At 45.8% G+C, this 25,353-nt stretch overlaps 1 protein-coding gene across 2 annotated transcripts in view; it reads right to left on the reverse strand.

Moving 5' to 3' along the window:
* Nucleotides 1–5,677: 5,677 nt before the first annotated feature.
* Nucleotides 5,678–25,353, reverse strand: part of NPHP1 (nephrocystin 1) — a 39,781-nt gene continuing 20,105 nt past the window's right edge. For both annotated transcript variants that reach the window (XM_074354422.1, XM_074354421.1), the window contains exons 12-20: nt 23,662–23,736; nt 21,830–21,940; nt 20,699–20,781; nt 18,818–18,894; nt 17,785–17,884; nt 11,993–12,105; nt 9,897–9,970; nt 8,051–8,095; nt 5,678–6,507 (exon numbers count right to left, since the gene is read on the reverse strand). In XM_074354422.1, the coding sequence (XP_074210523.1) occupies nt 6,235–6,507; nt 8,051–8,095; nt 9,897–9,970; nt 11,993–12,105; nt 17,785–17,884; nt 18,818–18,894; nt 20,699–20,781; nt 21,830–21,940; nt 23,662–23,736 (951 nt within the window). In that variant the 3' untranslated portion in view covers nt 5,678–6,234. The remainder of the gene's footprint in view (nt 6,508–8,050; nt 8,096–9,896; nt 9,971–11,992; nt 12,106–17,784; nt 17,885–18,817; nt 18,895–20,698; nt 20,782–21,829; nt 21,941–23,661; nt 23,737–25,353) is intronic.

The raw sequence follows: 25,353 nt of genomic DNA on the forward strand, positions 1-25,353 counted from the left end.
ATACAGAATTCTTGGCTGATGGCTTTGTTTCTTCTTTCAGCACTTAAAAAAAAAAAACCAAACTGTTCTATTGTCTTCTGGCCTCTGGTTTCTGATGAGAAATCCACAGCAATTCAAATTGTTGTTCCCTGTATTGAATGCATTGTTTTTCTTTGGTTGCTTTAAAGACTTTTTCATCTTTAGTTTTATAGTTTGATTCTGACATGGCCAGGCTTTCCCTAGGCTTAGCTTTTTTGGTGTTCACTGAATCTGTAACTCTAAGACTTTCACCAAAACTTAAGATGTTTTCAGCCATTATTTATTCAAAAAACATTTTTTTTTTCTGCACTGCACTTTTTCACGGAGACTGATGACAAGAATGTTAGACCTTTTGGTATTGTTCCATGGGTTGGGTTTTTTTTTCTATCTATTTCCTTTCTGTTGTTCCGTTGGAGAATTGGTATTGATATATGTTGATTTATGTTAATCTATTGAACTATCATTAAGTTTACTGACTGTCTTTTGCACTCTGTTATTGAGTCCATCCAATTGGTTTTTTCATTTTGGTTATTATGTTTGTTTCTAAAACTTCACCTTGGTTCTTTTTGTATCATCTGCTTCTCTGAGGAGACCGCCCATCCATTTCAAGGGGATTTGCCCTGACTTCTTGGAGTATGACTGGAACAGCTGCTTCAGTGTCTCAACTCCAGCAGCTGGGTCATCTGAGCTGTTGTCTCTTATTGCCTTTTCCTTTTGAGAGATGTTACGATCTTCTTGTGTCTTCAAATATCAAGTACTTGTGGGTTACATCCTGGACATTTTGAATGTTTCGCTAATGGGATTATAGATATTGTTTAAACCCCATGGAAAAATGTAGATTTGGGGGTTTGTTTTAACAGGCGATCAGCTCGGTTAGGTTTAGGCTACAGGTTCTTACCTACTTTTTCTGGGCTGTAACCGCCGAACAATGTCAGTTCAGTTTTTAGGGCTTTGCGGTGTTATTCAGATCTGTTTGGTACGTGTGCTAGTCTTGGACCTGGGACCTGTCTGGGACCCTGGGGCTCAGTTCTAAAACCCTTTGGTATGTTGTTTAGGGGGAGCTATGGGGTGAGCTCAGACATTCACATTACTTTATGGGACAGCTTTCTTTAGCTCCCTCCTCTCTGTGATCCCCCAACACTTTCTAGTTCCCAGGAGACCCTGCCCCCTCTACGCTCACCTTAGCCCTCTGGCTAAAAAGCCAGGGTTTTAGTTTCTCTGCTCTAATGTGCCAAAAAGCAATGAGATATATTTATACGGGGTGGGGTAGGGGGAGGGAGAAAGAGGGAGCATGAGAGAGCGAGAGAGAGGGAGGGAGAGAGAAAGTGACAGGGATTTCTCCCCATGCTCCTAGGACCACAGTTCCCTTGGGAAGAAGGAAGGATCTCTCTCCTCGGAGTTCAGCCACCTGTCTGCCTGGCACTGCCATTGCCACCACGACTGTCACTACATTGCCTGGGGGCAGGGGCAGAAAAGAATGGAAAAAATGCAAACAAGCAAAGGTTTTCTACACTCTTTCTGACCTTTATAGGCTCTTTCCCATTTCTCAGACCAGAAATGGAGGACTTCCTTGGAGATGGTTTTTGTCTGTATCCCGTGCACAGTTCAGGGTTTCACACTGTCTCTGAGCCCAGGCCTGGAACTACTGGAGGAAAAAAATGGGAGGCTCACCCCACCAGTTTGGTTGTATTTTGAATCCTGGTTTCCTTCCCAAACACCCCCATCATATTTAGTTTTCAGAGTCCTCAGACAGCAGCTTCATGCGTTCTGTCCGGGGCTTTATTTACATTCAGTGGGAGGAAAGGATGGACTATCCATCTCTATTTGACCAGAATCAAAATTACACCAGCCTGTTTTGACCGTTTGTCAGCTCTGGTGTCACTGTCACGACCCTTGGCTTCATTCTTAACCTGACTCACTGCTACCCCCACGCACAACTCTAGGCTCTCACTTCCCGGCGGCTCCAGATCACACCTCTCGCGCCACCCTGAGCAGGGACAGAGAGCGCTCTGGTGAGTGAACCCTCTGGGATTTGCTCGCTGTGAGCCCGTCCCCCATCCAATCTCTGTGACCAGGGGAGTGGGATACGCTGATCTTGAGGCAATCGTAGCCCGCTCCTGGAGCTGTGATGAAAAGGCTGTGTGTGTGTCTGTGTATAAGGGGGGGGCTCCTCCAGAAGGAAAAGGGGGAATAAAGCTCCCAGGAGAGAAGTATATGGATCCTGGGCTGCAAAGGCACCAGAGGTCCGTGCACTTGCTTTCTGCTGTAGAAAGAGGAGCCCAGCCCTCCGGCTTCATGCTACAGGGACACCTACTCCCACTGTCTCTAGCCTGCTGATTCAGACACAGCTGGAGTGCAGCTAACACCTCTACAAATCAAGGTCATTTCCGCTCTCAAATGGGGGAGTTAGAACGCACACACCAGCAGGCCCAGGCTTGGGAGGTTAGTGCTGTGTTTGTGGTCACCAGGCAGAACTGAGCCTGGTCCCCCGTGTCTGTGGGGTCTGGACCAGCACAGAATGCTTCAGGGTCAAAGGACAGCTGCCAGGAAAGATGACAGACTCAACAGGACAATGTTTGGCTCATCCAGAGAGACCCACTGGAGAGACTATGCTGCTCAGAAAGCCTGGACCTTTTTTGTTATCTCCCCAAGTGGCCTCTTCGAAAGGACAAAGTTCTGCAAAGTTAATCTGTGCTGGTAAAGTCAGACCCAAATGAGCAGGTTAAGGTCCAGTCTGGCTCCAGAGCATGAGAAATGGACTAAGCGATAGATACACCCCCACAGCTCTGAGTCTGAGCTGTCTTCCGTCAGTGGTTCTGATTCTCACTTTGTATTGCCGCACACACACTCGCAGGCCTGCATTCAGCGTCCGCCACCGAGTCATAAGATCTGAGGCCCCCGTTTTCCTACCCAACACAGCATGGCCCTTGACTCACCATCCACTTACCACTCCTCCCGTCCCTCCCCGTCCAAGTCCATTTGATGACTGGATTACTGCGTTCGAGTACTGGAATTTCAGCCAGCCAGCATGGCTCTTGAGGGATCCACGTGTTGTTAAATCCACATATTTCTGAGTTTCGGATGGTGAATGGAGGGAGTTCAGATAGTGAGGGATTCATCCGACAGCTGAGCTGAAGTGTCGGACGTGGGGTTTGCAGAGGGAGAGTGTGGGTCAGAAGGAACAGCCGCGCCGGCCACTTCCCTCGTGCTGATGCGGTGCTGACACGCCGGCCACAGAACTGCTGGAATTTATACATAAGGGTGGTGGCAAAAAGTCCCCTGCCCCTGTCATGGTTCTCTGTGCGATTACGGTCCACCTCGTGCCTTGCAAGGCAGGGATCCTGTCAAGGCTGCTCCCACCACGTCCTGGAGCATAGCAGGTGCTCAAAGCAGCACCTGTTAAATGAATGGATGGATGCATGAATGACTATAAACTCAGGTACACAGAGTAAGTTGGGTTCTGTCTCGGATCCTCTGTTTTGAGGAAGCAGGACACAAAGTCGCTAGGTGACAGCCAGCTCTGGTCAGCTCCACGCCCCAAGGAAACCTCCCAACTTGGAATACCTCACACAGGAGGAAGTGAGCGAGTCCACAGCAGAGGATGTCCTGCAACGCTGCAAGGACAAAGCCCTGGGCTGGCAGATGGCGCTTCCAGAGCCCTCCCTTGTCACTGGGGGCTTTCCCAGATGCTACTGGGTTGGCGAGTCAAACCCGCTCTGGGTGTATGTGGTCATTACGCATTTCAGCTGGTCTCTTGTCAGTTGCTTTGGCCTCACATCTTAAACCGTAAAACCACTGGTGACTGAGGTGGGACCTGCTCTGTCGTAGGTGCTCCGTCCCTCACCAGCCAGCCCAGGCGCCCGGGCCAGAGAGCTGCAACATCCTCCGCCTCCAGCTGACCTGAGGACCATGATGCTTGACCCCTAGCTGGGGGGTGGGGCAAGGGCCTCATTGTGTGCAGTTTAGAAGCCCCGCCCTGCCCCCCCATTCTGATTAGAGACCCGACCCCCACCCCCCACCCCTCCCACCCTGGCACAGGGAGGCTCTGCACAGCCTTGTCCCCTTGCTGCTCCCCGCCACCTTGGCTCACGGGGAAGTCGAGGTGTTGCCAGGTCACACCCCGGGACTCACTTCCAGGATGTTTTTGGCTCCTTGACAACCTCTTCCTGTTTTGGAAGCGAAAAAGTGGCATTAAAAAAGCCAGAGAGGTTTCATTGTTTAAAAAAAAGCCTCCACTGACTGAAGAGGGAAGGGGGAGTCTCCCAATGGCGGAGCCACCCCGGCCCCTATGGAACTGTCCCCTCCTCACCCCTGCAGGACCATCCCCCTTCAGCCCTGTGTAACTAACTGTCCCCTCCTCACCCTGAGGGACCATCCCGTCTGGGCGGACTGACTGCCTTCGCACCTCACTCTTGGGCCTGAGCGTTACTGAAACTGTTTTCTCTCCCGTCTCCATGTTTGTCTTATGTGTCAGAAACTCTAAACTTGCCCACGTTCGTCAGTCATGACACATTTCAAACGAACACGGAAGGCAGTCTGAAAACACTCTGAAGAAAGCTCCCTCTCTCTCCACGCTGTGTGTGTTCACTGAAAGGGATTCACCAGCAGTATTTTCTTTGACTCAAAATGCCCCACATCTGGCTTGATGCTAAGAATAAGCTAAATGATCAGAAAAGTCAAAAGGCAGAATTTAGGAATTAAAGATTCTACAGAGAAATGACCTCCACTATGGGGCGTGACATGGTTTCACGTTCCTTCAAACAAGACAGCAGGGACCTAAGAGGAGACAACTCTGAAAGAATGGGGAAATCCCTGTGCGTGCCCCCGCCACCTCCATTTGCAAAGGCGGGGACCCCTTTCCCCCCCGAGCGGGAGCTGGGGAGGGCCGTGGTCCCAGAGAGGGCAGGAGGCACCACCTTGAGATAATCTCGGGACATCAGCTCCTGGAGACATCATGAACTCTCTTCTCCAAGGCCAAGTTCTCCCTTGACATTTATGGCTGGGAGGCCTTCTATACCATGTTGACTTCTGAGCTGGAGGCCCAGGCTAAGTGCAGGTTAAGGGTTTAGCATAAGCTAACTAAGAGGTAGCCCCGGAGTGCGGGCTCTAAAAGTAACCGCCTCCTTTAAGGCAGCGCACTGTCAAAAAAAAAGTACCTCAGTTGGGACTCTGATAATTTGGGTTAAACTCCAATTTGATCATATTTGTCTACAAACAGCCTCCTCCTGTTTTATTTTCACATGCAAGTCTTGAATGTTTGCACTGATGAGGGGAACGTCTTGGGCTGTAGAAGATACTTGGAATCTTTACTCGGTATATTAGCCAAGCTGCTCACCAGCTCTGACTTTAGGCAACTTACTTGGTCTGCCTGGCTGGTTTCTTCTGCAATAATACAGGGGAAAAAAACCCCCAAAAACCCCAGTGCCGACATCCTATTGTAGTTGTGCGGCTTAACCCAGTTAAATGAGAACACACAGCAGGCACTCAATAAATGCAGCTGCGCGGTTATCATTAACAGTGAGGGCTTGGGGCAATTTACCCGCAGGGACAAGGTTACCAGAAATGCAACAAAGTCTTTGTTCTTTGAAAGTGGGGTGGGTTAGCTTATCCCCCAAAGCCTGGAAGTTTTGTTTTTTTTTTTTAAAAAGAGCACTTATAATATGAACTTGAGAAGGCAAAACTAGATTCTGCTTTATTTTCTAGTAAGAATAAACCACATTCAAATATTAGACTGAATTAAGCGATTAATAACTTTCTCAAATAGATTACTCTGATCTCCCCTTCATTTCATTTCACAACATACATTTTATTAGCAAAAATCTTATATATATATTCTGGATCCAAGACTCTCATCAGATCTATCATTTGCAAATATCTTCTCCTATTCTGTGGGCTGCATTTTCACTTTCTTAAATAATCATAAATTTAGCTTTTGATAGTATCTTGCTTTTATACAAATCTATAGGCAACTTAAATTTGTGAGTTGGTTTCTGAAAAAAATTCTCTTTAAATTTAGATATAACAGAATTCCTTACAAAAATGTCTTTTATTATGTTAACACATATTCAAATTAATAAATATTTCTTATGGAATGTGGCTGGTACCAAAAAGAATAAAGCCTGTTACACTGTGACAGTTACTTCTGGTTTTGTCACTTTACTCAGGTCATTGTGGAGGGCCCATCAGGTCCTGTGGGAAGGGTCAGGACCACCACTGTCAGGTCGCAATCTTTCTGATTTCACCCAAGAAGTCATAGGTCTGCTCTGAGATGTCAAAAGGTTCATGGATTCCCTCGGGCGACAGCAGAGCTTGGAGGGCGCCCTCGTTCTCTTGGTTCTGCTTGAGGAAGCCGGCGATGACCTTCCAGCGGGCGGCCTCGGTCTCTTCTTCTGCCCACCTGAACGGGGGCAGGAGCGTGGAGTGGAGGAGGGGGAGCGCGCAGTCGTGGTAAACCAGGAGAAACACAGCCTTCAGGAACTCCCTGTCTCTCTGGGAAAACACCAGCACCACCAGTGGTTGTGAATGGACCACATCATTATTTTTCAAGTGTTAAGTTCTATGAGCTCTGGTAACTAAAAGCTGTCTAAGGCGCGGGATGGAGGTGCCATGAGCCCCTGGCAGGTGATCAGCTCTGAAGCCAATGCTCAGTCAGGACCCGGCTCCCTCTGACGTGGAACCAGCAGGAGCCACCAGAGCAGAGACAAGCAGTTCTCTCGGGGGGTCTGAGAGGCTCCTTGAGACCAGGGTGCCCTCTGAGCTCCACTGAGAGTGCCTCAAACATTCCATCAAGGAGACTGGGGCGCTGAAGCCTAATACTGGGGACAAGGGTGCGGCTCCAGGTAAACATAACTAAGGCACCATGTGAAATCTACTGTATCACTGAATTAGGTCAGGGTGTTGCAGAATGGTAGCAAGTGCTCTGCATGAAATCCAGAGAGAGGAGCCCCGGGGAGTAAGATGTGATGGACAGTCGGGGTGGGAATCTCAGCCCACGCAGCACCTGCACAGAGACACGGCCTCTCCAGGCACACCACGTGTGCAGGGGCAACTTCTGCAGGCCGGAGCCCAGCGCCTGCCCCCTGCTGAACTAGAACAGCATTAAACCTGCCAGCTCTAGCAAAGGTCAAGTGTAGATGGCACTGGTCAAATGGAAGCTCAAAGAAGGATACAGTATGTATGCATTCCCCTCCGCCAATTTTTAGGGTCTTTAGTTTGCTTATTCTCCCATGTCCCTTGAGGATAATTAAAAATTCAGATTAGAAGTCCAAAAATTATGGACCATGGGCCCAATGCAGCCCTGCTTTTCTTTTTTTTTTTAATAAATAGTTTTATAGAAAACAGCCCTGCCCAGCTGTTCATGTATTATCAGTAGCTGCCTTGTGTTACGAGGGCAGAGCTGAGTATTTGTGACAGGGCCCACGTGGCCTGCAATGCCAAATATATCTACTCTCTGGCCCTTTACAGAAAAAGTCTGCCAAGCCCGGACCAGAGCAATCAAGCCCCGACTCACTGATGCCTGCGAGTCCTGCATGGTGATGCCCATGCTCCCTGGCACGGTCAGCACCGCCACACACTTGACGTGTGCTGTGGCTTAAGCCTGTTTTCTTCTTCCTTCTCTTCACCCAAGATGGACTTTGAGAGCTAGGGGAGTTTTTTGTTTTTTTCCTTTTTTTTAATTGAAGTATAGTCAGTTACAGTGTGTCAGTTTCTGGCGTACAGCATAATGTCTAGGGAAACTTTTTTAAATGAGAGAAATCTGATCGCCAACTGGGACACTTCGGCTTAGAAATTTCCCGTCAATTAAATAAAACTGAGCGACCTGAAATGACTTGATCAAGTGTTTCTTTTTACACTAGGAATCGATCACCCACGCCCTTTTTCTAAGGGGTCTCTGCAGCCATAATAACACAGTTTAACTGTTAAGAGGGATTACGACTGTGGCTACTTGAGCTAAAAAAAGGAGACACGATTAGAATCTGAAGCAAATACTGAGCACTGCACACATGAGGTTCACTGTGGACAAGCACATTACCTTCTCCGATCTTTTTAATGTACTTTCTTTCTCAGCCCAGGAGCTCTAAAAAGCAAACAGAAATATTACATTAATCCAAGTATTCACAAGTCTTTGCCACACCTCTGCAACTTCACCCTGTAACTAAATGGACAGACAGGGTTAAAAACGCTGTTCAGAACCTGCACGTGTAAGAAGTCAGTCTCTCATCAGGCATCAATTGCTAATGACCCAGAACCAAACCGACGAGGTGGGATGTAAGCTCATGATTCTTACAAGCCAAACTAATTTAAGAACAGAATTAGTGAGACACTAGCACATCCACGCACACTGCACCAACGTAACACCTGAACAATAAAATAGTATTAAGATTTTCAGGTAAGACAGTCGTGAGAAAGGAAAGCTCTGCCAAATCCCACACTTCCCTGCAACTCTGTCTGCCGAGGTGATGACGGTGTTCAGGGCGAGATAAAATAAAAGCGCAGCTTTGCTGGTAAACATTTCCCATCTGTCCACAAGCTTTCACAAAAGCCAGAGTTCAGTTAACCCCACAGAACTATGAACCGAAGACCTTCCAGTGCCCGGCAGGATGCCTTAGCCACGGTGGGCTCCCGTGAAATGTTTGTTGAATGAATCAATGTATGTATGTTTTGTATAATGAATAAATGTTAGGATACTAATGACTTTACAGGGAAAGAAAGAGCAATTCTGCATTACTAACTTCTGTGCCAAGTGAACTTGTCTGAAATTACGGCTAATTACATGCTGTGAGTATTTTCTTACATCTTTTTGCTAAAAACCTCATCTTTACTGTTGACACCCCCTCCCCAGCCCAACTATCACATGAAATCAAAGGTGAATAAGCATCCTTGTAGATATCTGCTTCCTCCTCCCACTTCCCCAGGCCCGTACAACCTCCCCTCTTATCAACAGGAGTCACCTCCCAGCACAGCCCCCGGCCCCCTGCCCCGCACGCGTGCTTTTCTACCTCTCTGTGCTGTCAGGCGTTTTCCTAAAGCAAAAGCCTTCACGGACTGCCCACCACCTACCACAAAATGAGACTCAGACCAACCCTGACAGTCTAGAGATGACATTCGACGGGCCACCCTGGGTCACCGTCCTTCTCAAGAACACACCCTAGTCCTTCCTGCCTCAAAGTGTTTGCCAATGCTGTCCCCCCCACCTGCACTGTCTTCCACCCCCAAGGCAGCAGGTCCAAACCCGACACGGCCCCCAGCCTTTCACTAGGTCCATCTCACCCAGGACCTCTTTAATCAGATGCCTCATTTGCTGCTGCCTTTAACCCTTGAGGACCTGGATTACACACCCCTACTGTGCTCATGCTGTCTGAACACTTGCCTCGCAGGCGCACAAGGTCTCCCAATATTTGTTGAGTCTGATGCTTAAGCTGAACTTTATGAAGCTGCCATTTCTGAAGGCCAAAAAAATGGCTAAAACTTAAGAGATTTCAGATGGTTCAACTTCATATCCAACTGCTATTTCATACAGCACATAACATGTCAAATAAAAATAAAAATAATATGCATGTCCTGTTTCTCCCCTGAAAACTCAGTCAATTTATCTAACAAAGCACTTTGGATTTTTGCACTTAAACACAATCAATGGCCATCTTAAGCCATGAAATAGTGAACCCAACTTCCGGGCCAGGCAAGGCCCCGGGGAGGCAACAGTCACACGGGGGGAGGAAGGTAAGACCAAGTTAGCTGGACGGAGGACAGGGCTCAGAAGATGTCATCCACGTAGAGAAGGAAAAGAACTCAGAGCAGGTGTCAGAACTCACTAACGCGGTGTGTTTAACCGCTTACAGGACCCGTCGGGTCTCCACCGTGATGCGCACACTACCCACCCTGAGTGCATCCATGAGGTCAGGCTGCTCTAAGAGCTTGGGGAAGGTGGCCAGCACAGGATTACTAATTAAATCTGAAATACAAGAGGACAAAAAGCATTTCAAATAAACTTCACCCACTGTATCTTACTGCAAGAGACATAAAAACATTCATATTAAAATTACTGCACCACATGATCTGTTGATGACGCATTCTACTCGCTTTAACCGCTAGGAGGGCTCAGAGCTGTCCCCTCAACCTCCACCTGCCCCTGCGCCCGCACCCCGGGGAGTTCTGAAGAGCCTGTACCAAGCAGACGGGGCAGTAAAGCGGCTCTGAATGGAGCAGGACCAGAAAATTTTGTTTTTCTTTCTCTGTTTTTTTTTCAGCCTCTCTTTCCTCCTTATGACTTAAGTGTGTTGTGTTAAGAGGAATTAGGAGGCACCCATCCTCTGGCAAGGCTGAGCAGGAACCAGGAAGCACCAAGGGAGAGGAGGCGGAGGGTGGGCGGCTCAGGCCCGACTCCAGGTCACCACGGCTCAGGGGAGGACCCCCGTCTGGGGCCACCGGATGGCGATGGATGAGATCAGAAGGAATCTGGAGTTGGGGATCCCGGCCACGTGCCTAAGTCCTGCGCAGGAGAACACTGCTATCTCTCAGTCAATAGAGGCACGAGGAATTCTGTCCAAAGAGCCCTGGAAGGACACTTCAGAAACAGCAAGGGCAGTAAACTCTAAAATCACGTGTCCTTGGCAGAGAAAAATCCTTTCTCTAGATCTTACTAGGTTTATTCCGATGCTCAGACTCAAATGAAGTCAACAATTCTGAGTAGCTTTTCCCTTACCTAGGGGAAAACTAATAAATCTTATCTTCTTTAAGAAGACATAGCATTCATGAAGTTTTTTTAGAGTTATCGCAATAAATTCAAAGGCAAGTGATGATGAAAAGGCTTGAACCGTGCTCCCTTTAGCTATGATTACTCCTTAAGAGATGCTGGTGCTGCTTTGACCTTGAGTTCCATTTCTACCTACTTGTCCAGGTGGTAAGTCCCCGGGAGAGGACTCCTGTCCAACCACGGCCTCTCCTTGTAAACGAGGATGGTCCTTCATGGGGGTCTTCCTCGGCTCCAGCCGCCCCAGCCTGCTTTCAGTTCCAGCCCCTCCAAGGCACTGTACTTTACTGGCCTTGGGTCTTCAGGTGTGTTGGCCCCTCTATCCAGAAAGGACCCCCCTTTGCCCACCTCCCCCACATACCTAACTCCTCTCTCGGTCTTACCATCTTAAATATTACTTTCCTCATTCTACACAGGAATTCTGGTCTTCCTGGTGTGTGCTCTTATTGTGTTTTCCTTCAGAACACTTAAGGTTAAAAAGGATAATTCACGTACTTTTGTGTCTGAAGTCTGCCGCCCCACCAGGGCGGGGATGTCGGTACCGGTCTCCTTCACCCCTGGGCCTAGCACAACACCTGGCGTAGGGCAGGCACTCACCACACACCGGCGTACCGGTGTGCTGAATTCAAAGAATTTCCAATAAAATTAAACTTTTTTTTTTTGGAGGCAATTCTTACAACACATGCCTATCTCTTTGCAAGTTCAATCATGTGTGACAACTTGATTTTTTACAATTACTTTTTAACATTTTACTTGGAAAAAGTTTCAAGCTTACAAAAATGTTCTAAGAATAAAAATAGAACATCTTTATGTCTCTTACCTGGATTCACCGATTTTACTCATTTTTAAACTTCGTAAGTTAAGAACCAGTTATTCTGGGTAATTTTGGTGTCTTCCCCAAAAGATGGTATATGTATTAAACACATGGGACAGCCATTATTAAAGAATTAATGGGACAGATGATTATAGCTGAGTTTCAGGATCTCCAGAATCTGAGACGTGAAAGCATGTATACTGTTAAAGAAGGGAAAACGTACTAAGCTCACACAGGATGCACACCGGGCGCAGTGCTTCGCGTCTGAAGACCTTTATGGACAGTGACACTATTCTGCGTATTTTATGCCATCTGTCACCCTCAGAAGAGACAGCAAGGATTGTATTTACTTAGAGCAAGCGTGATGTGAGCTCTACGTCACGTGTTAGGGAAACGCGAGGGGCTCTCACCAGCACTGTCAGGGCTCATCCTGTCTCTCAGGAGCACGTCGCCAAGAATCTGGCGATAAAATATCAACAAGTGAATGGAGCACATACTTCCGATTAACGTTTCTGGCAGGAGGCTATTAAAGAAGAAAAAAATGTACTCATTAAACAATTCCCTACAATCCCAACCTAACGGTGCTTTTTTTTTTAATTCCTATTTTTGATTGAACTGTAGTTGATTTATGTTAGTTTCAGGTGTACAGCAAAGCGATTCAGTTATTCGTATACATACATACATTTTTTTTCAGTTTCTTTTCCATTATGGCTCATTACAAGAAATTGAATACAGTTCCCTGTGCTACACTGCAGGTCCTTGTGGTTTATCTATTTTATATATAGTGGTGTGTATTTGTTAATCCCAAACTTCTGATCTACCCCTCCCCCTGATTCCCCCTGGTAACCAGTTTGTTTTCTTTGTACCCTATGGTATTTTTCTTTTTTATGTGTACCCTTATTACTCTAATGAATAGTTCCAAGTTTTACTTTATTATTGAAAAAAGTTCTACCAATTTCAAGAAAAATTTCCACTATAAATTGGCTACATCAAACTTCAGAAAACTTCCATTTTCATGTGTCTTTCAAGTCGTTACTCTGTGTTACCATTCCTGTGCTTCCATTTCAGCATATATACCCATGCTAAATGTCAAATAAAAAAGGTAAGTCATCAATTATGTGTTTTAGAAAGAATGGGGCTAGTCAGCTACAAGTTTTAACAAAGCCACCCCGCTGCCACCCCAACTGATGTGACGAATGCAGAGGAAACACGAGTTTACAGCTCATGGTGCTGGGCGGAGCGCCGGAGGGTGTGGCGGACCGAGCTGAATTCTGACTTTGCTACCTCCTAGCTATGTGACTTCGGGCTGATTATTTATTCTCCTTGTGTTTTGGTTTCTTCATTTGTAAAACACAGTCATACCTGCATCTCAGAAGGTTACTAAAAAGATTAAAACGAAGTAAATGTGGAACGCTTAATGCAACGCCTGGTCCACAGTAAGGGCTCAGAAACAAAAAAAATTTCAATAATGAAGTTAAGTTGGTAACAGTTTAAAACATATTGTGAGAATTTTATGATGTTGTATGTAATTCACATGGTAACCAAGAGAAAAAACGTCGATAGAATATACACAAAAGGAAAGGAAAAAGGAATCAAAATGCATCACTACAAAAAAATCAATTAAAAGGAAGGCATATGGGAGGAAATGCGGGATGAAACATATTAACATGTACAGAAAACAAGTAACAACATGGCAGTACTAAGTTCTTCCCTGTCACTAGTTAATGTAAATGGATTAAACCCTCCAATCAAAAGACACAGACTGGCAGAATGGATAAAAAACAGGATCCAACTATATTCTATCTACAAGAGACTCCCTTTAGATCTAAGGACACTCATAAGTTGAAAATGAAAGGCTAGCCAAGGATATTCCACGCAAATACCAAACAAAAAAGAGCAGGGGTGGCTCTATTAATATCAGATAGACTTTAAGCCAAAAAGCTGTTACAAGAGACAAAGAAGAATATTATACAAGGATAAAAGGGTCAATTCATCAAGAAGATACAGCAGCTATAAACACACAGCGAACATTAGGGCTCCTTGATACATGAAGCAAACACTGACAGAACTGAAGAGAGAAACAGACAGGTGTACGGTCACAGTAGGAGACTTCAACCCCCCACTTCCAATAAGGGACAGAACACCGGGCAGATTAGTAAGAAGAAACCTGAACGACACCGTAGACCAACTGTGACTGACAGCCAGCCACAGACACTGCCCAACAGCAGGCTATGTATTTTCCTCAGGTGCACGTGGGGCATTCTCTAGGATTGCCATAGTTTAGGCCACAAAACAAGTCTTAACAATTTAAAAAACAAATCATACAAAGTATGTTTTTTCTTTTTTTTCTTCTTTCAAAGCATCTTTTCTGATCACAAGGGAATGAACCTAGAAATCACTAGCAGAAGGAAAACTGGAAAATTCATAAATATGTGGATATTAAACCACATACTTTGAAGCAACCAATGGCTCAAAGAAGAAACCACAGGGAAATTAGGAAACATGTTGAGACAAAGTGAAAACACAGCACAGATACGCGGGGGGTGCGGTGGAGGCAGCGCTAAGAGGGAACATTTACAGCTGCAAATGCTTACATTAAAAAAGAAGAAAGATTCCAAACAACAACCTAACTTTACACTTTAAGGAACTAGAAGAGAAAAACAAATGCAGGATATAAAATCAACATATAAAAATCAGTCACGTTTCTATACACTAACAATGAACACTTGGAAAAGGAAATTAAAACAGTTCCATATATAATAGCATCCAAAGAGAGAAAATACTTGGGAATAAAAAAAAAAAAAACAAAACAGAAACACAATTTCAGTATTTAGATTTCAAAATAATAATCTGGAAACATGACAAGGGACACACTTTAAAACCCTGACATCTGGTGCACACTGCTTGCTGGGGACGTACCGAGCACAAGCGTTAACCTTAGCAAACACTCCAGAAAATGTCTTCAATCATTCTGAACATACATTTTCTAAGTGTTATTTTTAGAAATACAGGAACTCTGTCACTAAGCATGAAAGATGACCATAGAGGAAATCTCAAAAGCCTTGCAAACAATGTCCTCTGTCGAAGAGGAAGATGTCTTTGGGCTGAGAAAAACCACCTAAAGTTATAAGAGACTTTGACTTTTGGAAATGAATCCTTTCTTTTAATTTCTAGGATGAGAATTTTAGAAGGGAAAATTCATCGCAGAGGTAAGATCCAGGCTTCCAGGAAGAAAACAGAAAATAGAACGTGCCCCTTACGATGGTGCAGGAGCCATGGGTCCCCACGGGTAGCTTCAGGGAATTTGGATAAGCACCCTTGACCGCTTCCTAACCATTGCATTTATAGAATCACCCCAAAATGCAAGATGGATTCTCTCAGCATAGTGACATTCATATACAGCATTTGGTACACAGGGCCAGAAATCACCTTTTCCCAACCCTGCTAAAATTCTGTCTGGTATGTGCCTGACCTAGGCTGCAGGGGACACTTGAGCTGCATGGAGGCCACCACCTGCCTTCTCGGTGTTCATGCTGTGATTCCTACAACCTGCCCGCTGGCCTGTGGCTCGTGTGGGCAGCATTTCAGCTGCATGCCCAAACTTATGTCTAATGCTGAAAAACAGCCATTAATTTTGCTAGGGGAAGGGGTGGAAGCTTCCTTCCATTCTTCCCTCCCCTGCTCTCACAGAGCCGCCTGCTCTATCTGTCGGGCAGGCACCGTGTCCAGCCTGTAGGAGAGCCCTGCGGTGCCGGCCGCCTGGGCCCTCCCTTCCTGCTGGCACCTCCCCACGACGGAGCCAGCGCTGCCAGCTCTTTATTAGCGTTTCCTTTAGGGAAATCCTTTGATTTTGCCAAACCCAAGATGACCAGAAAGCTCGAAGCTGAAGAAGGAAAAATATATTACTTCTGACCTCATAGACAGACCAGCAAAGTGCAATGAACATAAATTTATAGTAACTTTATACACAGGGACATAGCCTACTTCTACAGACCAGTGTTTCTCGGTATTCAGAACCAGTGCACTGGGAGTCTGGGTCCAAATTCAGGGCTTTCCCTCAGCCGGGGCTTAAAAGCACATGTTTGGCCAGATCGCATCAAGTTAAACCCCATCAAAAAACAGCTCCCAAATCAGAAAGGCAAGTCTCGGTGACACTGAAGATCTATTTGGTCCCTCTGCCATCTCAGCTGAGAGGTCGACACGATCACATAAAAGCAGACCCACGGCAGGACTCAGGTGCTGCTTCCTTGGGAAGGAAGATGAGTGTACAGTGAATCCTTTGCATCTTCACAGGGCTCCTGACATCCAAAGGACACACGCGGAGGACTGCTAGCTGGTGAGAGGGCAGGAAGAAGCCGACCGGCAAGGATACTGGGCAAACTGGGCACTGACACAGATCATACCTGGGCTTACCGCCCTTGGCCCTGCCTGTGTTGGTGTCTGTCCCGTGGCGTAACAAAAATAATCCCTGCCATTTCTCCTTTAAGCAGAGAAATTTGGCTAAATAAATATGAAGTTCTTAAGCAAGAGAGAGTGGGGACAAGTGTGGAGGGTTGGTACCATCACTGGCCTTCTTTCCCACCCACTGCAGGAGGCCATGGAGAGGAGACGGAGAGGAATCAGTCCTGCCCCAGTCTCCACCTCCAGGGCACGCAGGCTCAGGGCAGTGATGCCCCAAAGTGCATCTCATCCTGAACCCACAGCACAGCCCGTGGCCCTCCCTGCAGCCAGGCCCGGGGACTCTGGCTTCACAGAGCCCATGGCCTGTCTCTGGGAGGGCCTGTCTCTGGGAGAGCCTGCCTGAGGCTGTGGTTGGACCGGCGGTCCCGGCAGTCCACACTTCTGCATCATGCGATGCAGCGGCAATGTCAAGACAGCGCTCCCGTCTCTCCCTGGGCTCAGGGAGGAGAGGGGAGCACGTGCCAGGACAAGGCAGGGGGAGCCAGGGACAGCTGGGGGCAGAGCGGAGCTCCTGATGAGAACACTTTTACACTAGCACAAACATCTCCACTTTGAAATCATTTCACAGACATTTTCTGGGTGCCTACTGTATGGTGTAACCAACGAGGGCCTCGGCTCCCGAGGTCAGGGGAGTGGGGGACAAGGACTCAGGACCCTTTTTTAAGAACCCAGCACGTAGAAGAGCGCCCATCGCCCTGGGAGAAGGGGCCTGCCTAATGATCTCCGCACACCCAGTCCAACCTGGTCTCTAGACTGGAAAGCGCATCTGCAAACTGGTACTTGGGGCCAAAAAAACAGTGCTAAGAGCTGCCCTTGAAAGACACGCTGGGCTTTGGACTCTCGGAAGCTTATCAACGAGAGGATGGAGAGGCAGGAATGAGGCCAAGCAGGATTTTGGCTTCTCTCTTACAAAGACGGCTACTGTGCTGCTTTTTTTAAAATCTTGAAAAATAACAATTGTCCAAGGAAAGATTGACCAAAAAAGGGCATTTATAGGCTCTATGGGCAACTAGGGGGAAAAAAAGCCAAGAGCACGAACATTACCCATGAGCACATTATTAATGGCTATTGAAAGATTTAACTCTTCATACTATAAATAGCAGACACATTCCAGTCCCAGAGATAAGAACAAGGGCTGTTGAAACTGGGCGCACGATCCAGAGCCAGAAAAGCAATCATTCACAGAGGGGTGCCAGGCTCCTGCTTCTTGACAGCGCGAGCGCAGCGCAGGGCACATGGGGCCGTTCAGATGCCTCAGTCTCTGTCCCCAGGTTGCACTCTTCTCTCCACACCCCACCTCCCATCCACTGTGTGCGCTCCACGCCTTCCAAACCTTCCAAGCCTATTTCCAGTCCCCTCGGTCTTACCAGCTACATAGCACATCCTCATCTGAACAAACTTTATGACAGCTGGCGTCCTATTTCTGTTTATCCATATGTATGGTAACAATAATAGTAACACATCATTGTGGTGGATGCTGCGTTTCACCATGTGCCACGCGCTATAAAACTAGCTCAGTGCTTTATATGTTTTCTTTTCATTACATCTCTTTACAGCTTTATGGCTTTCCCCATCTCTCTACTTTACAGCTTTTCCCATCTCTCTGTTGATCTTTGGCAGAGGAATTAGTGAGGGGAAAAAACTAACAAAAGATGACCAAGCAAGGGGAGAAGCCAGAAGCAGAGACGATCTACAAATGCTGAATGACCCCAAGTTCAGACGAGCAAAAGCAGGTACCAACCTTAGCATGTTTCTTGATCTTCCGTTCAAAGATCTTAGTTTTACTAGAAGTTGAGGCCGCCTTCTCATTGTCATCATCTGATGGAAAACACTACCGTGTGCTTTAAAAAAATTAAAAAACAAATCTCTAAACTTTAAGGGTGTAGGCAGTGAATATAATAAAAGAGTATTTTACATAAAAAATTTCATATAAAATAAAACAAAGTTCTTCAGCACCAATGGTGCTGAATCGTATGAAAGGCAGGGGTCACTCATAACCCCTAAGTGAGCTGGTAAAGAGTATGATGCCTCCTCACGTCCTTCCTAAGGTACCCAACTGGCCCCCCTCCAGCTGCCACTACATCAGACGCTCTGACAGCACCACCGCTGCTAGATTACAAAGAAAAGGGGAGTTTAAAGAGCATGTCTGCCTCCAGGTGGAACTAACTGCATCCCAGATCCCAGACGCCCTCCTGTCTCAGGAAGGAGGGGCTGGCATCACAGGGTGGCAGCAGTGCTGCGTGTCCTAAACCAGGAAACGAGGAGAGGGAGGTCTGAGGCGCAAGAGGGGGCTTTCAAAGCTGTCGGGCTTTGAGCTCCAAGAGGCAGGGACCGTACCTGTCTAATTCTCCATTTTCCTGCCTTCTAGCACAGCGCCTGGTCAATGAACGCCTCAAAAGACGCTCAGTATTTCTGGAGGGCAACGTGGCACGTATATCACGATTTCAAATGTCCACACCCTGTGACCTGGCGATATGCAATCTCTGAACTGGCCTATTGAGTTAATCCTGGGGCCCGGTGTTCAATGCAAAGGGACGGATGCAGGGTCCTCAGGCTTCCTGCCTTCCTACGTTGGAGTCTCCTGTGTGCTCCTGAGGAAATTAGCACTTCGATAAAAATGATGCAGATTTTAATATCAAATGATGTATTTTTTAAAAAATGTGAATTCAAGTGAATAGTGTGAAGCTTATTAAACTAAAGCTATTTTCCCGGATGCATCTTCTGGTTGTTTAATCTTTAAGGACAGGAAAGAAGGTGACACTTAAGAGCAGTACCTCTTCTGGATACTGAAGGGTCCACTTCAACACCTTTTTCATAAGGGGTGCCGCCATTCAGGAAGAGTTCGTAAGTTCTACAAAAGAAACATACGTGGATGTGGATGCACGTTATGGACACTGTGAAACACTGGACTTCATAGTGGAATATCTTATAGTACAAACGTTTTATTTATGCCTCACTGGGAAATGAGAATGAAAGTTGACCCTGCCCTCCGTGAGGTCACCATCTCAGTGACTAGAGTCTCTGTCTTAACTATACACTATAGAAAATAAATTTTTCCCCATTAAAATGAGAAAGATTAACTGATGTCATTAAGGTGTTTTGACTTTAATGACTTGTGTTATGTAAACGTATTTTTCAAATGTTTCGAATCATTTGAAATAAAGCTATTATTAACTTCTATTATTTTTAAAATACAAAAGTAACGTAGATTGTGGTAAAAAGTTCAACTGGCATAGATATGAGAAGTAAAAATATGAGAAATCTCTCCCCCTCCGCTCCCCTCTAGTTCAGCAGCCCCCTGTCCTACTTTTTTCTAAGCAAATATAACCTTTGAAAGTTGCGTGCTATGTGAGTAAGTGTGGAAAGCAGGTCAGAGCCCTCTTTAATCCGGCGGCACCACCCCCCACCCTGCTCCCCAGAGGCAACCTCGGGCAACAGCTTACACATGTGCACACGAGCACAGTTCTCTGTGAGCAGAAGTGGAGTCACAGTACACAGAAGATTCTGCAACTTGCTGTTGTCGTAAAATAATGTATGTTGGGAACGTTTCTGTATCAATACATAGGCCTCCACCTCATTTGAAAAAAAAAACCTATCACTTCAAGAAAAACTGAGTAGATACACTTTTCCCTCCCACTAAGTACAACTAAAAACCCTGAACATTGTTAGAAACAAAAACCAAAAAAATCACAAGAAACCTGGGCTTCTACGCTTACAGGGAGTGGGAGGGGGTGGGGGGGTGAGAAAGTGCCCCTTCCCCTCCCACTGGGGTGACGTCAGAGGAGGACGAGTGGACTCAGGACTTTGACGTGACCTGTGGTAAGGAGGCCACCCCTACCGTGTGGTGTCAGTAGAGGTGGAAGGGGAGCGTTATTTGAATCAAGGCTTTAGGGTTACGAACTATGATAATCCCCCATTCTAGAGATGGGGAAATTGAGGCTTGGAGACATTAAGGAACCTGCTTACAGTTACACAGACAGAGCCAGCACCATGGCCCTGAATGTCATCATTCCAAACCTGGGATCTTAATAATCATTCTACCGACGTCTGTATCTCTTCCGTGAGTTTCTTGTTTACATCCTAGACATAGATGTTTCGTGTGTGCCCACTTTCAAATCTGGATTGTCTTCTTCGTAATTTTTGAGAGCACTTTTTATATTAGGGATAATAATCTTCTGACTGTTATGTATACACTTCAAATATATTGTAAATATTTGCTTTTGGTCTTAAATTTTAAATTTGTTTACAGTGGCTGCTGCTACAATTTCAACGTAGCACCCACAGAAGAAAGGCAGAGTCACGGAGGACCTGGGGACCCGGCTTTTGCACCCCTGGGAGAGACTCAGGCTGTTTCAGCTCTGTGAAATGGGCCAACAGCACTGGAAGTTACTGAGGGACTACGCTTAGCAGACAGCTGGTGCAGACATCTTTTAAAAACCTCTTCTATATGTGTCATTTCTTCCAACCCACGATACGACCAGGCGTGCTGCTTCCTTCCACTACCCAAAAGAACACCAAAATCAACACTGAGGGCCCTCTCCTCCCAAGTTCCTGAAATGCTAACAGAACACACACTCTGCAGACCTGAGATATCTAGTCTAAAAGATGAATTTCTACAAAATCACCCGTTTGGAAGGAATATATAGCCAACTTACTTTGCTGGAATAGGAATTCCACTGGCATCGAAAAGTTTCAGGAACACCCAGCCACAACTTAATTCTCCTCTTTCACCAGTTGACTAGGAAATAAAAAAGTGTATGAAACTCAATGTCTGAGCTAGTCAAATAAACACACACCAAGTTCTTTTCAAAGAAACGAAATTAGTATTTGCCTTTGAACTAAAAAAATTCTTCACAAGAAAATAAAGTGAAACCAGTGAAGTCCCCTTCGACTTGCAGGCCAGATGGCAAAGGCGGGATGCAAAGTGAAAATCTTATCTTGTTAAACTGCCACTTAATGACGTGGCAACTGTCGCTGCTGCTTCTTGAGTGATGCAAACATGCCACAGAAAGATCTCAGATCACGTGGACACCACATGAGAGTATGAGGCTGTCTCGGTGAGAAACGGAATGAGCCAATTAGATGATCCAAGGGTCTTCCTGCTCAGAACTTTATCCCCACTGCCAACTGTCAAGGCCACTGGGGTTCGTTCACCTGGGGGACCTGCCCCTCTCTCCCGTCCTGCTCACCCACAACACATGGATGAATCTGCCTTAAAGAAATGAAAGGCTGGTGTGGCATTAATGTAGTAACGGTTGGCTCTCTGGGTTACCACGAGGCCGAGTACACACTCTGTACCTAACAAGCTGTTGGTGGAAAACGGAGATGTATAATTACTGTCACAGACCCACACACACTGGTTCAAGAGTTTATATGATGTCAATTAATCCAAGTTTCTGGAGTTCCCTTTATCAAAACTACACTTTGCCAGGTCCCTTAACGAGAACCCCTGTTACACAGTTGAGGGTACCCTGACCCTCTAGACAGAGGGAAAGCCCTGTGCTGGAAAGCAACTGAGCATCTTTTATCACTTTCTGCAAAGTCCCATCTTTTTCATATCTACATTCTTTTAAAGCACTAGACTTCACTCAAGCTATAAATATAAACAAATACACTTTTATTTTAAACACTACTGGAATAGCAGCGTCATAAAAAATCAGAATCACTGCATTCTCATTCCTCAAGAGATTAAACTTCTATTACACATAAAAACCTCAATTACTTATCAAAATAAAACCTCCCTATTAACTGTTCTACTAGCAAGCTTTATCTTTCTCCGGACATACGTTGCGAATGTAAGAAATTCCAAGTTCAAATAACAGTCCAAGATCTGGAGATGAAGAATTGGACCTGATGAAACAATCGCCGTCGAACAAGCACGGCAAGATGCCCGTAACCTGAAACAGCACAGAGAAGTAAAGTGACTGACAGAAGTTAAACACGGGAGGGGGCAGCTCTATACATCTGTAAAGGGTTTATGCCTTTGCATCATAGTGAAGGTCTTTTAAGGGGAACAAAAAGCAGATGGATTGCACTCATCTATCCCAACGATTTGAAATTTTAAAATGTAACTTTTGTATTAAAGAAAAACAGCTTTACGTTCACTCACTCTTTGCTTAGAGCAGAGGCTAATGTGAAACAAGTACTGTTCCGAGGTCCTCAGAGGTATCACAAAAATAGTCTCATGTGTGATAAGATATTTGTATTAGCCATTGTCCTTCGTGAACGGAACTAAATCATAGGCTGCCCACTCATTTGCTCAGCTTCCCTGAGGCGTGCCTTGGAAAATTTCCCCTCCTTTCCTCTTGCTCATTCCGTTCCCTCTCCCTGGGCAATGGCATCTCTCTTCCTTGCCTAGAAAATCCAACCCACCCTTCAAGGTCTGGTTTCTCTTCTATAAAATCTTCCCTGTGCCTGAGGACGAGAATTAAGCTCAGGCTCCTCTGTGCTCCCATGGTGCCTGCAGCCCCAGAACCAGGACGTTCTGCCCACGTGACAGTTCTCAACAGTACCCACCCCACGGGGATGCCCTCAGGCCTCCCCCTGTGCCTGGCACGTGGTTAGGGCTCCGTAAACAGAGGACACTGGTCTTACACATGGATGTGTTTCTTCTCCACTAAATGTAAGCTCTCACTGTACCTAGGAAGAACGCCTCACACCTCACGAACGCTTAATTTCATTCACAAAGTAACATAGACTTATTATTTCTCCCTTCAAACAGTTCGTCTTTATATCCAAGAAAACATGAGAAGATTCTACCCTAACCACTGTGCATACACGGAGATGCACCATCAGAACTGTGAAGGGTGGCGCCCAGCCCCAAGCAGTGGGGTGCCTGGAAGATCAGACTGGACGCATGGGAGTCGTGCTCCAGGCAAGCGCGGGTACACGCAGCACCCCAGTGAGGCGTGGGCTCCTCCCCGAGCCGTGCCTCCCAGTGAACCGCTGTCCTGCTGTCAGATCCCCTGATGCAACAGGAGAAGGTTAACGGGGGGCCCTTAGGGTGCAGTGACCCAAGGGAGCTGTAGGAGAGCAGTCATGAGACCTCGGAGGTAGAAAAAAAGTAAAGTAAACGGAACTACACACAATTAATATTATTAAAAGAACCTAAAGACATCCTCGTCTTCACTGGCATCTACGTAACAACCGACTCAGTGCTCTGAAGCCACTGGACCTCATCCCAGGGACTTTTTGGTCCCGTCCTGGCAGCACCTGGGTGGGATGTACCAGGTCCCCCTCGCGGCACCCAGGATCTTACCCGAGAACGCGCCGTTCTCGTTAGCACAGCTGGAGATGGCACTTGTGAAAAACACGTCCTAAGTTTTATCCTTCTGCTTTCATTTCCCACCAGAGGGAATTTTCTAGAATTTAACCCTGAGATCCACTGAATGAGATGATTCATAGGAATTACAATTTTGGTGAGTCAGAAACATGAGCAATTTTTATCAAAGTCCACAAGAAACATTAAATCATCTAAAGATTCAAATCTGGCCCCATATATCCTGTGTTAACTATAAATACGTTATTTCAGGGCGAACTCAACTTAGAAACCGGTCACGTAATACTTAGTGGGTAAAAGAAGTTCACGTCCCGTTCCCTTCACTCGGCGATTACTCACCTGGGGAGAGAAGGTCCACGTCTTGGGCTTTTTAGGTTGCCACGTGGCCCTGACTGTGTGAATGTTGCTCAGAACCTGAAATGAGATTTTCCCATTTGAAACCATACTGTAGAAAGCTCTTTGAAACATCACCATTTCCATGTACCCAAAAGTCAATAGGCTCTACAGCGTGGAGCAGAGGGAAAGGCGTGTGTTTTACTTCTTACTTTGTGCAATTCTGTAATTTTTTTTTCTTTTTACATCCAGCACACACATAGGTTTTAAAATAATTAACAAAAAGCAAGGATTACAGTACTTAATTATAAAACAAAGAAAGAACTGATAAAATGAATTCAGACTCAGATCTTTGCACTAGTAATAAATTATAGCAAGTGAAATCCCTAATATCTGAGATAGAATAACCAGAAAATTACGTGAAATCTCAGGTACAAGTGACCTTTTAAGAAATGTGACCCACAAGAGCATTTTATGTGTAGTCCATGACCCTGCCACCAAGACAGACAATGCTAACAGCTCAGATGCAATTAGTTTTCTTCAAGATCTCTAGGGACATAAATTATATTCTTCCTATAATTTAATGTCTTTTTTAAATTTTATTTTGGAACAAACTTCTATGTTGTGTGCTGGTCTGGTGGGTCCATGGCCACAGGTCACTGGTAACTAGAAATAGTGAGGCGGGGAGGAGAGGGGACCAGCAGTCCAGAAGCAGGAAGAATGGTGAAGGGCTGGGGACGGAAGGGAGGTGAGGCTGAGGAAAGTCCCAGCCAGCTGGGTGTCTGCCGAGGCTACACAAAGTACACCTCTCTGCCCGTCAGTCTGCTTTAAAGTGAGGGCGTCAACCTCCAGCTCAGACAAGGCTGGTTTGGGGCCCATGCTGCCATCTCTGGCCTGGGCGACACTACCCCTACCCCAGGCAATGATTCTTCCAGAGGGCCTACAGTCTGCAAGTCTTTTTTACCACCTTCTACCTGCCCTCCCTCAATTGAGGCTTCCAAATCTGGGGCTCAGGCTGTTCACTGTTTACTCCTGTATATAATTTAATGTCTTTAAAATGCTATTGCAAGAAGTTAATCCTACAAGATGCATAAAGCAATGGAATACAAAAGGAGCAAAAATTGTAAAAAAAAAAAAAAAAAAAAAGAGTTCAAGCTCTATAAAGCATGGCCCAAAATGGGTATCTTCCAGAAGAACAGATAATATACAATTTTCATTTTAGATAAAAGTATTTTAGTATAGCACTTCTAAAACCAAGCTTTCAAAATAATTAGAAGTCATCCCAAACATGTCATATTAGGTCAAATTCAATTCACTGCCCTCTCTCCTATTATTGGGAGGCAACCAGGAGGATCTTATGGGCAGCCAAGTTGTTCCCACACAGAAAGTGACCGTTTCCTCCAATGACTAACATGTGAATTTATCTAAACTCTTCCTAAAAGAATATATATTCTCAGCCTGGGCTCTTGGTGTACAAACCCCTTTTGATTACTATGCAGCATTTAATGTGAGACTGCATTTTCTTTATTCTAAGGTCCCTCTTGGTTTTTCAAACAGGGTTTCCCACTTCTAATACCCAGGCGGTCCTCTGCAGTCACTGACTCTGAGATCTCATGCTATTTCTGCTTTTATCTTCTCAACTTGGAGAAGACTGATTTTGATTCAGGAGTAACTTCTTCTGCTTGATAATTTTACATC

Source organism: Camelus bactrianus, chromosome 28, assembly GCF_048773025.1.
Source record: "Camelus bactrianus isolate YW-2024 breed Bactrian camel chromosome 28, ASM4877302v1, whole genome shotgun sequence".
Taxonomy (NCBI): domain Eukaryota; kingdom Metazoa; phylum Chordata; class Mammalia; order Artiodactyla; family Camelidae; genus Camelus; species Camelus bactrianus.